The sequence below is a fragment of the Onychostoma macrolepis genome, chromosome 02 (genome assembly GCF_012432095.1).
Source record: "Onychostoma macrolepis isolate SWU-2019 chromosome 02, ASM1243209v1, whole genome shotgun sequence".
NCBI classification, from domain to species: domain Eukaryota; kingdom Metazoa; phylum Chordata; class Actinopteri; order Cypriniformes; family Cyprinidae; genus Onychostoma; species Onychostoma macrolepis.
In genome coordinates this window covers 22,641,408-22,657,785 of record NC_081156.1, presented here as the reverse complement: position 1 = coordinate 22,657,785, position 16,378 = coordinate 22,641,408, and the positions used below count along the sequence as shown (strand labels likewise).

At 38.5% G+C, this 16,378-nt stretch overlaps 1 protein-coding gene across 4 annotated transcripts in view; it reads right to left on the bottom strand.

Moving 5' to 3' along the window:
- Window positions 1–16,378, bottom strand: part of rasal2 (RAS protein activator like 2) — an 81,045-nt gene that overhangs the window by 40,172 nt on the left and 24,495 nt on the right. For 2 of the 4 annotated variants that reach the window (XM_058746548.1, XM_058746539.1), the window contains exons 2-3: window positions 1,190–1,317; window positions 229–367 (exon numbers count right to left, since the gene is read on the bottom strand). The exons of 1 other annotated variant lie outside the window; for it this stretch is intronic. In XM_058746548.1, coding sequence (XP_058602531.1) covers window positions 229–367; window positions 1,190–1,317 — 267 coding nt within the window. Of the gene's footprint in view, window positions 1–228; window positions 368–1,189; window positions 1,318–16,378 lie in introns of those variants that run through there. One more of the 4 variants, XM_058746580.1, reaches the window with a different exon arrangement.

Below are 16,378 nucleotides of genomic sequence, written 5' to 3'. Positions count from 1 at the left end.
AAACTGAGTGTTCTATAATCTAAAAAGTAAAAATAGATGGAAATAAAAATGACAAACAAAAAAATAAACATCACTAATATTATCTGATAACCCATATCAAAATTGCCTAATATATTCAAGTTTCCACTTGGTTATTTAATTATAAGGTTATTTTTAATTATAAGGTTATTTTGCCTGACAAGAGAGCATAAATAGTAGTTTTGCTATCATAACAGAAACACCACATACTGTAAATCTTATCTAACATGGAGGTTCCCTCTGGTGGATACTCTGGGAACTGTCCTTCAGAGGGCACACTGACTGTCCTTCTCAGGCTGCGACCCTTTGATGAGGATGCTGTGGGGCTTTCATTGACCTCAGATGGCATCTGGGAACAAGTCAGAGGTCAGAGGTCAGTGGGTGGAGGTCACAGGGGTACACATTCTAACAGCGGGCCAGAAAGCCCCTTTTCCTGACAGCGCTACTAATTAACTAATCTGAAAGCAATCTGTCAATCAGAAACTATTTCAATACATTAAGTGAATTGATTATTCCCTTTCATAACCTCAAGATTGCACAACGAGAGTAATGTGCTGGAACTCATTAAAGAAGAGAACAAATCATTAAACTGTGCAAAATGAGGCTCTTTAACTTTCAAGACCAATTCGGATGGGACTAGTTTTCCTTAAAGAGACAGTTCACATAAAAATGAGAATTCTGTCATCATTTACTCACCTTCAAGTTGTTCCAAACCTGCATGGATTTCTATCTTCTGCTAAACAAAAGAGAAGATATTTTCAAAAATGTTGGTAACCAAACAGTTTCTGGTCCCCTTTGACTTCCATTGAATTCAATCAACTGTTTTTACCAACATTCTTCAAAATATCTTCTTTTTAGTTCCACAGAAAAACAACAACATGAGAGTGAGTTAACAACGACAGAATTTTCATTTTTTAAAAAGAACTGACCCTTTAAGGAGGTCAGGTAAATTTACTTTGTGATTTTATTCGAATTACAGACGTAACTGTCTGGAAAACTAATCCCATCCAAATCCAAATTACATCTGCAAACAATGCATTTAACCCTCACAAGGGGAAATGTACACAAACATCATCTGCGTGTCTTCGTTTAACTGTCCTTCGCTGTTCATTCTGATGGAGAGGAAGAGAGAAGAATGAGGGGATAAAGCATAGGGAAGGAGCGCTGTTACCTCTTCCTCCTTGTTGAGCAGGATGAGCTGGCTATCGGTCAGGATGCAGTACTTCCTCTCCCAAACGCAGGGCTCCGTGAACGGTGACTGGCCGCAGGAGAAGCGGTGGCTGGGCGGCCCCTTCACATCTGTGCAGAGGGGACAGAAAAAACACCTCAGAATGGGTTGCCACAGAAAAGGACCACCACAAAAACAGGCTTTCTTCATGTCAGCAATGATTCTCTTCAGATTAAAACTTCAAGACTGAGCAATGCTTTTAATGGGACTTCCAAAATACGCGGCTACATATTCCCTCACAGCTTGCAGAAATAGACAAGGGCCCTCAGAGAGGCACAGACTCTTCTCTTCTTTATTTAATAACCAGTTCATCTCACAAAAATAGACTCTGGACAATGATGCTGCTCATAAGAAAATGAGTCACACTGGACTCATTAAACGCTGCTGTGAGCAATTTCTGCATCAGTAGCAGCATCAAATGGATTTGTAAAAATAACAACGGTCTCCACAACTGTCCTCCACTGTTAGGACAAACAGCTAGTGCGGTCTCAAATGTATCTCATGTATCTTTCAACATAATACAATGCTGCAATCACATTCAAAAATGTGTCAAGTAACAGAAAAAAATTTAATCAAGTCTATATAAAAATACTACACTACTGTTCAAAGGTCTGGGGTTGGTTTTAAAAGTATTTTGTAATCCTTTTTTAAAAAGTACATTTATTTTCCATTTAAAAAAAAGAAAAAAGTAAAACAAAGCTGAATTTTTTGTATCCATAACTCCAGTCTTCAGTGTTACATCATTCTAATATGCTGATTTGGTGCTCAAGAAATATTTCTTATTATTAATGCTGAAGACAGTTGTGCCGCTTAATATTTGTGTGGCAACTGATGCATTTTTTCCCAAGATTATTTGATTTAAAAAAATAAAAAATAATAAAAATAATATCGAAAAGGACAGCATTTATATGAAATGGATTTTCTCTCATTACATCGTTAATGCCAATTTTGATTAATTTAATGTACCCTTGCTGAACTAAACTATTAATTTATAAGAATTAATTTATTAAAAATCATTTTAAAAATGACTGACTGCACACTTTCACTATATGTGACTTATGTTTGAGTAAAACAGAATATTAAACAAGAAAAAAGCAACGCAAAATTGTATTTATTCTAAATGAGAGTTTATCCATTAGTAATTGACTGGATTGAGAAAAGCGGACATCGGAGGGTGGCTGGGAAGTGTTGAAAAAGAAAACGGGATTGGTGATGTCACCTGAAAGGAAAGTCATTTCAGAGGCAGAGCAATTTTTCACATTGTGATTAAAAGATCACAAAGGCTCTGTTTCTTCTAAATAACTTGCACAAAAAGACCACAAAAGTGCATCAATGTAAACTTTGGTTTCACCTTTGAACAGCTGTAATTGAACTGTATGGTGTTCTACACACTGCTGCCTGTAGAGGGCAGTGTTATACTAGTTTATAGTGTTGCTCATGTGCTCAAGCAATCTCAGTGGGAGAAAATGACACCAGGCAGGAAGCTCATAATTCTTTGCATCTCTCTCAGAGCAAACAAACAAACCCTGTTAGGGAAAACATCTGCTTTTTTAAAGCAAGATCTGAGTGATTAGATGCGTTCAACACTCACACACCAACGAGTGGAAGCACTTGTCAGAAAACATTACTGACAAAAAGCCTGGCGGTCCTCCTTGTCTATTAATTGACCATTTAGACCTTCAATCAATCAGTTCTGGCTGATGGTTTTGCTGTACGGTTGACCAGAGCGAGACACAGAAAGAACATGTCAGGACTCAAGGTCAGAGGTCAGCCCGCCCTGATGTCACTCTGGATCAGCCGACTGGGCCAATAGTGGCCGCACTTCAGTTTTTCCCAGGCCTCATGACTAAATTAACACCACACAGACGCAGAAGAAAGTGACGCAATGTGTCTCAAGAGGACGGGTGTGACTGCTGCATCCCTGCTCAGTTTATTGAACGCAGTCATCTTGCCCACGACTATTTTCCACATAAACTATCAGCCTAAAGCAATGCCATGACGAAAATGCACAAGGGGGAAAGAAAAAACACTAGCTCTTTGAACAATGTGAGATCAGGAGATAGAGCGGACAGAGAACTGATAGAAAGATCCAGAAAGAAAGCCAACTGACCAAAATAGAGACCTAGAAAGTGCAAAAAGAGCGTGGGGAAATTAATAAAAGAAATAGTGATTTTTTTTTTCATATTTTTGATATAAATCAAGTTTTTAAAAAAATGTTTTTTAATCATTTTAAACCATTGCAGTCATATAGAGCAAGTTGTTACAGTAGATTTAAAATGTTTATTGTAAAAAAGGTTAAAAAAAAAAAACAAGTTAAAAGTAAAGCAAAAAAGTATACTTAATTTTAATTTATGTACTAACAGCATTTCTTTTACTTGCACTATGATTAAAATTTTTTTTTTTTTTATTCAGCAAGGATGCAACAGAAGTATCAAAAATATCAGTAAAGACATTTTCCACAAAAATATGAAACTGTTTTTCAACATTGATAAGATGACATTTTTTTAGCACCAAATCAGCATATTAGAATGATTTCTGAAGGATCAATGTGACACTGAAGTAAAGGCTGCTGAAAATTCCACTTTGCCATCACAGAAATAAAATTACATTTTGAAATGTATAAAAAAAAAAAAAAAACATTTTAATTAGTAATAATATTTCACAATACTAGTGGTTTTACTGTATTTTCAAATAAATACAGTTTTGGTGAACAAGAGTCTTCTTTAAACAAACCAGCAAAAAAAAAAAGTTACCAACTCCAAACTTCTGAACACTAGTGCATTTTAACTAACATTTTTAACATTATATAAAAACTGAATAATAAAAAAAAAAAAAAAAAAAAAAGATGAATCAAATCAGACAGATAGAACAGATTTAGAAATGAATCAAACTTACCAAATCGTTTAAATATTGTTTTTGCTAATAAATCTTAAGTCAGAAATGCTATTAAGATTCATTTGGCTCTCTGTACACTTACATTTTATGGAAAAAGCAGCTTGGACAAACTGCTCCTTTTATTTTCCATGGAAAAAGTCAAACGAGTCACGTATGACATGAGGTTGATTAAATGATGACAGAAATACACTTTTTGGGTGAATTACCTCTTTAATGGCCCATGAGCCATTCACAGTGTTGATTATGTTTTATCACCAGAGATCGATCATCATGAATATATTGTGACTATTGGTAATATCACCCAGCCCTAGGTGTGAACAAAAGAGTTCAGGAGAGATCGAGCTCAACACTGACAACGACACAAACAGTTCTTCTATTTACTGCTCTGCAAACAAGCATACAACTGTGTAAACAGACATGCTTTAATGGGTGTTTGGATAAGAGCTGGAAGGCAAACGAGGGAGACTGGCGGCGCTCCACTCAAGGCGGCTGCGGAAAGATGGAGGTGAAACGTGTGGGAGTGGAGGGAGCCAGCTCAATCTAAAGCCTGCCTGTTTGAGACGACAGCTCGCGCTCAGCGGCACAGTGGCAGCATATAACATATGGACGGGTGAGATAAAGCGACTTCTCCAGAGATCTCATATGCCATTAAGAAATGTGTGAAGCTGATGGGAAAGCAGTTGACAACTCCATCTGATGGAACACAATATCTTCCATAATTATCTATGCACATTGAGAATCTCCAGGCACGAGAGATTTGAAAATAACCCTGTTCAATAACACCAATATTTGCATTACAAATGTGTAAATTGTGTGCCACTAGCATCTGAATTTCAAAAATAGCTGTCTATTTTAATCTGTGTATCAGTGTTACTTAAACCTCGTCAACCAGCATCCTCCACTGACTGTCAAGGAGATTTATTTAAGGAATTTTAATTGGATCCCGTACAGATTCACTGCCTTGGCATTCTGGTGAGGATGAGGGCTTCACCTGCGCCTGTTCATACCAGCTATGTGCAAATCACAGCTTCTCTCTGGGGAGAGTAAAAGGCCAGTGAACACTGAAGATCAGAGATCTCTCAAAACCAGCAGATGGAACAGCCTCTCAAAGCCCTTTATTCTCGCCAGTGGAAAGAACTCAATAGTGTTTTCAGAGAATTCTCATTTACATCTCACTGAACTAGTCTTGATTGCATATGGAAGGCTATACATTGCAGATTCATTTATTTGATTTAATTTGCAGGAATGTTATACAGAAGTATGACAGCTATTTAAAAATCTTTAGAAAACCTTGGTTAAACTAATTCTTTGGACAAAATGCAACATACAGGGTTGCCACCCTTTTTGAAGCAAAGTATTTCTATACTTTTTCTAGTTGTTCATGATTACACAATTATAGAGTTTTTTTTCCATTTGCATTTTGGGTAACAATTATTTGAATTAATAGATTTTAAAGAAATCTATCCCATATTTATTGGCATACAAAATGATTAAAAAGAGACTGTAATTGCAGCTCAGTGAGGATTCAGCTTCCTGATGCTCAGTGTACAGCATAAACCTTCCATGATTTTTAACACTATTAATTTGTTTGTTCTGAATTTTTAAGGCCTAGGAATTTATATTTTTACAAAATCCATTAATATTTTAGGTTTTCCATGATTATGGGAAATCTGAATGCTAGCTCCATTAACATCATCTTAGGCACATTTCCAATTATTATAAAAAATAATTTGACATTTTTAAAAACAAAATTTAATCCAATAAAAACAATGTAATCTTTAAAGGTGTCTAAACCAGCAGTTTTCAGGGGCCTCGAGAAAACATGAATTATTTGAAATAAGACATTAAGCATTAAAATAAGTTAAAACAACTAATATTCTAATTCACCCCCTCACTTTCTTTTTTTTTTTTTGGATGAACCAGGGTTAAAGTTATAAAAAAAACTGATATATGGAAGTCCTGGAAATGTCATGTAAATTAATTAAATGGTCCATATGCTTTTTCTAGAGAAAATCCTAGATGCCTGGTATGAATCCTTTTAAATTAAGACTATTTCTCTGTGGATGAATGTAGATCGGCAAAGTAACCGCAAAACAAACTAGACAGTCTCTAGTCCACTGAGAAGGCAAAACATTTAACACTTGCTCAGGAACCTAATTACTGTGATCTCCTGCTAAATATATCAGCGGTATATAAAGCCCCCTCCCTGAGGTGTTCGGGCAAGGGAACATTTAGTTAAGTATGAGTGTGTCATCTGAAATCTAGCGTGAAAATCACATCTGTCCTGACAAAGTCCTTCAAAAAGTCCTGTTATATAACCTCTGCAGAAACTCATTTTAACAAGAATGTTATTTCTGCAGAGTTCAGTGTGTCCATCATCCTCAACTGAACTCATCTTTCACTCCAAATATCCTCTAGATTGTTGTGCAGCGTCAGCAATGACGGAGTACATGCAAAGGATGTTACCCAACATGCTCTGTGAGGGGGGTGGCAGCTCTGAAGTGAGAAAACAGATACTAATCAAAACCTGAAATGACAGAAAGGTCGGTTAAAATGTCAAGAGACAAGGGGATGAATAAAACCCCCACAAAAGGCAGTATATGTCTCGCTAAATAAATTTATTGCTATAGTATTTCATAAGACAGACATGAAAAATGCACCAGAAAGAACAAACACTCATTTCTCTGGAAAGGAAATGCAACCACAGAACCAAAGGTTAGATCAGGTGACCTCTGTGGGGAAACAAAAATGAAAGATACAAATGAAGCCACCCCTTTCAATAGGGATGTGCAAAACTAAATATTTTTAATGACTAGTGAGTTGTCTGAAAGACTAGTCGACTAATCTGTGTTAAGGAACCTTGTAAAATAAGGCTGGTTTCAGGTTTACCTGACCCCAATTAGACAAGCTTTTTAGGGGAGGCATTTTCTAGCTGCTACAAGAAGTGCAAAGGAATGGAGAAAAGGTCTCAAGACTTGTTTTGAAAAGTATGGACTACTTTTAACTTGACACTATATTGAAAATGCAACGCTTGGGATGTAAAAATAAAGATTTATTATATACACACACACACACAGTGGGGAAAAAAATTATTTGATCCTCTGCTGATTTTGTACGTTTGTCCACTGACAAAGAAAAGATCAGTCTATAATTTTAATGGTAGGTTTATTTGAGAGACAGAATAACAACAAACAAATCCAGAAAAACGCTTTTCAAAAAAGTTATAAATTGATTTGCATTTTAATGAGTCAAATAAGTATTTGACCCCTTCGCAAAACATGACTTAGTACTTGATGGCAAAACCCTTGTTGGCAATCACAGAGGTCAGACGTTTCTTGTAGTTGGCCACCAGGTTTGCACACATCTCAGGAGGGATTTTGTCCTACTCCTCTTTGCAGATCCTCTCCAAGTCATTAAGGTTTCGAGGCTGACGTTTGGCAACTTGAACCTACAGCTCCCTCCACAGATTTTCTATGGGATTAAGGTCTGGAGACTGGCTAGGCCACTCCAGGACCTTAACGTGCTGCTTCTTCAGAAACTCCTTTGTTGGCTTGGCTGTGTGTTTTGGGTCATTGTCATGCTGGAATACCCATCCACGAGCCATTTTCAATTCCCTGGCTGGCTTCAATGCCCTGGCCGGCTTTAATGCCCTGGCGGTACATGGCCCAGTCCATCGTCCCTTTGATGCAGTGCAGTTGTCCTGTCCCCTTAGCAGAAAAACACCCCCAAAGCATAATGTTTCCACCTCCATGTTTGACGGTGGGGATGGTGTTCTTGGGGTCATAGGCAGCATTCCTCCTCCTCCAAACATGGCGAGTTGAGTTGATGCCGAAGTGGTCAATTTTGGTCTCATCTGACCACAACACTTTCACCCAGTTCTCCTCTGAATCATTGGCAAACTTCAGATGGCCTGTACATGTGCTTTCTTGAGCAGGGGGACCTTGCGGGCACTGCAGGATTTCAGTCCTTCACGCCGTAGTGTGTTACCAATTGTTTTCTTGGTGAATATGGTCCCAGCTGCCTTGAGATCATTGACAAGATCCTCCTGTGTAGTTCTGGGCTGATTCCTCACCGTTCTCATGATTACTGAAACTCCACGGGGTGAGATCTTGCATGGAGCCCAGTCCGAGGGAGATTGACAGTTATTTTGTGTTTCTTCCATTCACGAATAGTCGCATCACCTGTTGTCACCTTCTCACCAAGCTGCTTGGCGATGGTCTTGTAGCCCATTCCAGCCTTGTGTAGGTCTACAATCTTGTCCCTGACATCCTTGGACAGCTCTTTGGTCTTGGCCATGGTGGAATCTTTTGGAATCCAATTGATTGATTGCTTCTGTGGACAGGTGTCTTTTAAACAGGTTTTAAGAGAGTGCTCCTAATCTCAGCTCCTTGCCTGTATAAAAGACACCTGGGAGCCAGAAATCTTGCTGACTGATCGGGGATCAAATACTTATTTGACTCATTAAAATGCAAATCAATTTATAACTTTTTTGAAGTGGATTTTTTTTTGGTTATTCTGTCTCTCACTGTTCAAATAAACCTACCATTAAAATTATAGAATGATCATTTCTTTGTCAGTGGAAAAAAGCACAAAATCAGCAGGGGATCAAATAATTTTCCCCCCCACTGTATATAACATTACACATAACGTTTACTAATCACTGTGACCAATTACTACGACTACAGTGAAAAAAAAGAAAGAAAAAAAAACAAGCCAAAAGAAAAAAACAAAAACAAATTCATACCCTGCTTCTGTGCCGATAATTTTGGCCTTGAAGATACACAATGAGCTGTGTGGGCAATTGCTGTGGTGTGTAGAGGACACCTGGGCTCCAGAAAGGGTGTAATAAGACTGTAACCATGTGGGTGTCCTAGACATGGTCCTACATGCACCCATATGTTTGTTTGTGCAGCAGCACAGCTTGAAAACAATTACTGCAGGGTGGCTGCCAGCTGATCCCAAGAGCTGCCAGTTTGTGACCCTGTAATGGAGCTGGAGCCCACAAATAGAGCTCACCCAAGAGGTCAGTAAAGGTTCAGACAGACTAGCAGGAAGTGATCGTGCATGTGTTAAATTAAAGATCCATGTGTGATACAGGATGATAATGTGATATCATCATGCTTGTGAGACATCTGAGGTAATATTTAAGCAATAAGGCATCGACTATCTATGAGAGTATAAAAAGGTAAACAGATGAGTCAAGCCAGTGTTGCCTCAGCATGTCTGGTACATCACGGTTTGTGATGTTTGAGTAACTTGGCACGCAGATATGTCGCAAGCAGATTAAACATCTGTTAGAAGCATGTGCATGACACTGACCGGGACAGGCCTAATGTACATCTCTATGATCACAGACACCCACTGAGGCCCAGACCGGCCTTGCATGTGTCTGATGAAGGGTAATCCTAACCCCTGCAGCCCTGCCTGGAATGTCTTCAGCTGAAGGAGAGGTCATACCACCTGTCCGGGATGAGGTTTCAGACGAGGGAATGCCTGGGACCGCTAATCACTGCCAACACAGAGAAAACTCAACCGCCTCCTGCTTTTAAAACACCACTTAGTCAAGAAACTAAACTCTCATCAACACTCCTTGCAATTTCTTTCAGTGGTATAACCCTAGAAACAGTTCACCCAAAACACCATTTATTTACCCTGATGTTGCTGCAAAACCCATGACTTTCATTCTTCTGTGGAACATAAAAATAAAATGCCTTATGAATAAATGTAAATGGCAATGTGTGCAATCAAGCTCCAAAACTTGAAAAAGCACAACAAAACTGGCCCATGTGTCTCATTCTACTGGTGCTTTTCCACTGCGTGGTATGACTCAGCACGGAACAGCACGGTTTGCGTTTCAATTAATAGGCCGACTCAATATTAATTAAACTCAGCAAAAACAAAGTTATGACTGCATTTTTGCTGTACACTTCAATACTGGTCTGCGCTTGACTGTCGTTTAGTTTGTCTGCAGTTTAGTTTACTGAGTTTATTTAACTCATCGCAATTTATTAAAACTGTGTGAACTATAGGGATAACTCTCCTTGTTATTCTAAAGGCTTATTACCTTCCTTTTTCGAACACACACAAAATGTCCTGCTCTCACTTGGCAGAGAATGGCAGAGATGGTGACTTTTATTTTAAGCGGATGCAAATCTGTCGTAAAATAATCCTAATCCCGTGCCGTATATTCCAAGCGTTCTTAATGTATTCTGTGGGGTTTGGTGAGAATCAACCCGAAATGCAAGTTACATTTATGAAAATCTTGCGTTACATACCTGTGTGCGAGTGCGCATGCAGCTCACGGCCAGTACAAGCACATATCATTTTGGAGGTCTCAATTATAATCAATTAAAAAAAACAAACAAAAAAAAAACAGGGTAGGCTATGACAGACGTCATATCATACATGCCCAGCTGATGCAAATCATAGAATTTATATCTACACAGAAGAATGGATTGAATCGAGCTATTCACTTGTCTGGTTATTTGATGAGAAAAAGATGAAATGTAGTTGCAATAAACACATCAAGAATCCGTACACCTGCAGCAGTGGAGGACTTCTGCCTCGCAGAACTGCGGAAGAACTGATGATGGCACGGTTTGATCTTCGGCTGACCAATCAGCAGAAAGGGGCATTCAATTCCCACCCACGTGTAGAAATCGAATATTCAAGTGGTTTACACATTTTTCTACCCCTGAACGGAAAACAAAAAATTAAGCTGAATTCTTGTTTTTCGTTTCTTGAAAAAAAAAAAAAAACCGAAAAAGGAGCCGTTTTCTCATGTTTCTACATTCAATATTAAAACAAAAAACAAGTGAATGCTCGATTCCCGATTTTGGTTTTCTAATTTCAAAAGGAAAATCCACTGGCCGCCAAGTACACAGACCCTCGGCCGAGGTGGTACTAGAAAAAGTACTAGGTACCAGGTAGTGTACCCAGTGGAAAACCCCCCAAAAGTGAACCGTACCGTGCCGTACCATGCAGTGGAGTGGAAAAGCACCATACTATATTCATAGTCATCTGAAGTCAAACATTAGGTTAGTATAACATATAGACCAAACTTAAAGTCATTTTTTATTGAGAATCTTCCTCTAAGCTAAATTAAATATGGGAAACTATTTTAGAGTAAACTACTAATTTAAATGTTGCAGCTTGTGTTTTGTGTGTGAATTATAATAAATGTTGATTCAACACCAAGTATCAATTAAGCCAAATAGGTAGAGTCACGTATGTTATATACACACACACAACCCTTAATTTTTAGGTCGCAAACATGCTGATTCATATACTGTTGAGAGATTCACAAACACTTTATGAGCTACTTCGATTGTTTGATCACAAATGGGACAACGTTACTTCTCTAGTGTTTTCTCATGACGAACCAAACTATAAAAGTAGTTCATACCGCAGACATATGAGGAAAGCAGAAGTGTAATGAAGTGAGGCAACAGGGAAGCATCAGTTGTTGCAGAACTAAAATACGGATGTTGATGGTCTAGCTCCTTTTTAGACATTCTGGTCTAACTATATACTAAGTATTAATCAAAAACGTCTAATAAAAATTGAAGCACAGTTTATTTACACAAAACTGTGAGTACACTGCTGTTCAAAATTGAGCACTTTTCAAAAATATTTAATAAAAAATATCTTACTGACCCCCAACTTTTGAACACTATAGTGCATCAAACTATGCAATGTAATATAAACAACCAGTCAAAAATTACACTAATTCCACATGAAGCCAGAGCTTTCCCTATCTGATCTTTTTTCCTCGTTCTTCCTGTAAACACAGCGTTGTCTCAAGAAATATCTGCGTACACACACAACCACTGAAACAGACTCAAAACGATGTAGTATACATGCTAGACCAGTATGTGTTGCTGTAATTCTGCCAAAGAGATACATTAAAACAGAGAAGAAGACTTGGAGCGTGCCAAAGACTATAGAAATACAAAGACGGTTCACTCCTATACTTATGAATGGGAGAAACTGCAACACGCAATATGGTGGGATAGTCGTTGATTGTTAAAGTCATTGCGTCACTGCAGCAGCCCTTATAAGCTCTGGTTCCCATAGAAAACTAAGGCTGGACCAAGCGGCAACCTAACACGGAAGTGACTTAAACTGCAGCTAGAGGCTGGCTCCAAAAGGGAGTCAATCCCATAGACTCCGCATGTTAAAATGCCCAACTTTACAGCAGAAAAAAGTATGTTTACAGCCTGGTACAAAAAGTGGTTTTGGTCTATATAGCTAATTTTGCCCTTCATGACAACTGTGAGGGGGGTGAATTTTTTTTATAACTCATCCATTTCAATTATATTAAGCCTAAAAGTTCTGCATAATTAAGGGCGTAGCCACTTGACTGACAGGTGGATTGCCACAGCTGTCGGCGAGGTTTCAGCAACCAGCTCCACCCACCTCCAGCCTTTTTGCCCATTTTCGATTATCCGGGAGTGACGCGATGCCAAGATGGCGACGGCCGGCTCCAAGCAATTTGAGCTTCAAAAATGCTCTTCAGAAACCTACGGGTGACGTCACGGACACTACGTCCATTTTTTTTTTACAGTCTATGGGCTGGACCAACTGATGCACATGCACAGTCATAAGCGCATTGGCTGGTCTAGACTGAAAAGTATAATTTGAGCTTAAGAAACAACATTTATGGGGCAGTTCATTTCAGATTTTGTTGCTGATTTGAAATATGTAATTTAATCGCGAGTTCAGCGAGCAGTTTTTGAGATTTCAGGATTCCCCCATTCATTTAGATAGGACTTGGTCTTGTCTGAGCTGCCTGGAGGCAATGCAAATATGGCGGCCGAGTGAACAGACTTTCCTTGAAAGGGACTTTGAGCATGCGCATAAACCTTGCGTATACAAACCCAACACAACAAGAAAAAGACAAACATAGAATAATACATTTATTGATCGGTGTTAATGTTATTTAATAAAAACACGGCCATTCATTGTTTGTTCATGTTGTTGTTGTTGCAGTTACATGACATAGTGGTGTCTTGACTAGGGTCGAGACGTAGGGTGAGGACATCATCTTTTCACAATATATACGGATTGGCTGTACACATGAAAATGCAAGGCTGTCATTTTCAGATTTATCCACCCTGGGACCTGGTTTAAAATGATAGCGGTTTCAGGCTCCCAAAACGCCGGATCCATCTGGAAGAAATGCCGATATGACACACATTTATATGTATACAGCTAAATGCGTTACCGTGTGGACGGGCCCCACATCTCACAAGCCTTAAGTGTACACCGTTCTAGGTGAGAAAAAAAAAAAAATCAATATGAAAATAATCATTTAAGTTTAGTATCAAAAACTACTCTGTGACTCACTGTGTGAATGAGTTGTTACATTGATTCAAACTGAAACTCATAGTTTGAGACTGATTCATTAAAAAGAACCACAAAAGAGTCATTTGTTCACCAACTGCCCTATGCTGGTCCCAGTATGTTTGATGGTTGTATGAAACCAGCGAGAACACCACAATAGAGAGATGTGTGTCTTTTTATTGCCTTTGTTTCACTCTACAGCCTTATTTTCTTCTATCAATTTGAAGACATGCTGCAAGCTCAGCAAAAACAATTTCTTATTGTAATGCCACTCAATAGAAAATCAATTGTGCTTGTTTTGTTTAATGGAACTGGTTCTGTTTAAGAGGGCTATTGATTCCCAACCCTACATTCAGTGTACATTAAAAGAATCAGATTACATCACTATTAAGCAGATACTCAAACATCCAGTCTATTGCGCAGTTTAGAAACATGAATTGGCTGATTATACTGGGATCTTTCACCCAAATGAGTCTTTTCATTACGGTGGACTTTCAATATATACGTCCTGATGCCAAATTCCCACAGTGCTTGCCAGGTGTGTGCACACCCTGACACACAAACACACAAACAGATCGCGAAGGAGAACAGGAGATGCTTTGTGTCGCTCAGCCATGGAGGCTGTGGAGCGTCACCTTCCTGCCCTCTCATGAGCCAACCTACACAGCGCCCAACCACCTGGTCTCCACAACAACCCTTAAACACAAACAGCCCGTCCAATAACAATGCCTGAGCACAGAGGGAGGGGTGTGGCCACACCAGGTTGAAAATCGTGTGGAAGAACACTAGAGTCAGCACAGGGAAAGTGCGCGTGATATAGTGTACGTAATGGAGTAAGATAGAAAACAGCGAGAAGGTGTGGTGCAGAAATGGCCCGTATACCCCTGATTGGCGGCTTGTCTCATGTTATATAAATAGCCCATATGAAACCCGTGAGAGAGCAAAGGTTTTACCACTGTTACCACAGACTAACGGCAGCACTGAAAAAAACAAAACAAAACAAAAAATCAGTTTCTGTCTAGCACTATACAGAAAAACTAATTTGCAAACAAGGAAATTTGAATGTAAACCAGTATAATTCAACAACACACTGCTATTAAAATCTGTTTTGTACATTTAACATACTGACAACCACCATAATAATGCAGGTGGTAAAAGAGAAAACCATGCATGAAGAATCAAAGCTCATCACAAGTAGCTTCGCCACAAGCAGAAGTATATACTAATATATAGAGTCATTAATGCAAATACAAAACACCATCATGGTAACACACGATACTTAAATAATGCAATAAACTTTCATTAAACAACAGAAGATGTAACAAAGCCCAAATGTTTTTACAAAATTTCATAAGTTAAAATTGCACTTATTTTTTTTACAGTGCATATACATATATGTATGTCCGTATGTATGTATGTATGTATGTATGTATGCAATTATGTATGTATATGTATACAAATAATAAACTTTAAAAAATACACACGTAATAACAAAAAAAAAATAGAAAAAATATTTATTCATGCCTATTTTTTGTTACGAATTGTATTATGCGTATATGTATTTTTGATGCAAATTTGGGCCTAGCCATTAGTAACCTGAATGGCTTCTGGTGCCATTGTCTTCTAGTTATTTTTAGCTGTATAAACCGCTCATTATGCTGCTTGATAATGCAAAGTGGCATTATCATATTTTCATAAACACTGGTTTGTAGCACAAATAGTTTTACGGTTTACTGCACTTTGTTATTCTTGTAGTTATTTATCAATTTATACAAGCAACAGTGGATATTTTTTGTTAAATCCAGTGAATTGTTTACTTTTAATAAATGTAATAAATACACTTACAAACCAAAAATATAAATCTATAATGTAATATAATATAAACTTATATCGGACTCTAAATTCTGAATGAATGAGTCATATTATGAAGTCATTGTAAAACAGACAAAATACACACACCTGAGTTGAATTTTCATTGTGCTTTCGCAAGGCATATGTCCAAAAACAAATGGCATTACCATGGTACTGTATGTGTCCAAAAGCAGCAATGCCATGGTATTTTTTGTGAGTTAAAAGCAGGGCAAAGTGCAGGACTCAAATTCTTGCAGATCATAAGAGATTCAGCGTAAGCCCACTACAGATGCATCCACAGCCATCTCACTCTGGAATGGCAATTCATAAGCCCTTCAAATTAGCAGCTTTAATTGGTGTCTGGGGAGTTTGGGGGAGTTGGGTCCACAGAGAGAGGAAATTACTGCAATTAACAGATTGGGCTATGATTGCAACTCTGTGAGGATGCGTTTGTGGAGCTTCCAGCTGGAGGAACAAAGTGGGGATGCTTAGGGGAAGTTGCGACTTTGTTTTGACACAGTTGGTTAAGCAGGATGTGATGTGCCGGTACGGGTTAATCAGTAATCTAACAGGGACTGGTCCAGCCTGGGAGGAACAGCTGTTGGCTGCGGGGTGAGGTGGGGCAGCGCTGTCCTCTTATCATGATCTCAGACACGCCACCATAGAGAAATATAAAAACTTTGCGACTTAAGACACTGCTCAGCCACACAAAAACTAGTAGGGATGCATGACATATCGGTAACATATTGGTCATCAAGCAAGATTAGAGATTTTAATTTTTAAACATACTGGATATTTGTCCACGCTCATTTACCAGATTTTTACATTTATGCTGGTTACACACCACAAGATAATCGGGCTGATTTCTCCCCTTCTGACAATCCTAGGTAATGTCCCGATTATCTTGGTGGTTCTAAAGATTTTTTTATCTGATTTTCCTGTGGTGTGAGGTGTGTTAAGAGTGACTGAATCTGCTCGGAAGAACGTCGGAGGCACCCTGATCGCGAATCGTAAATATTCAACATGTGGAATATTTACAAT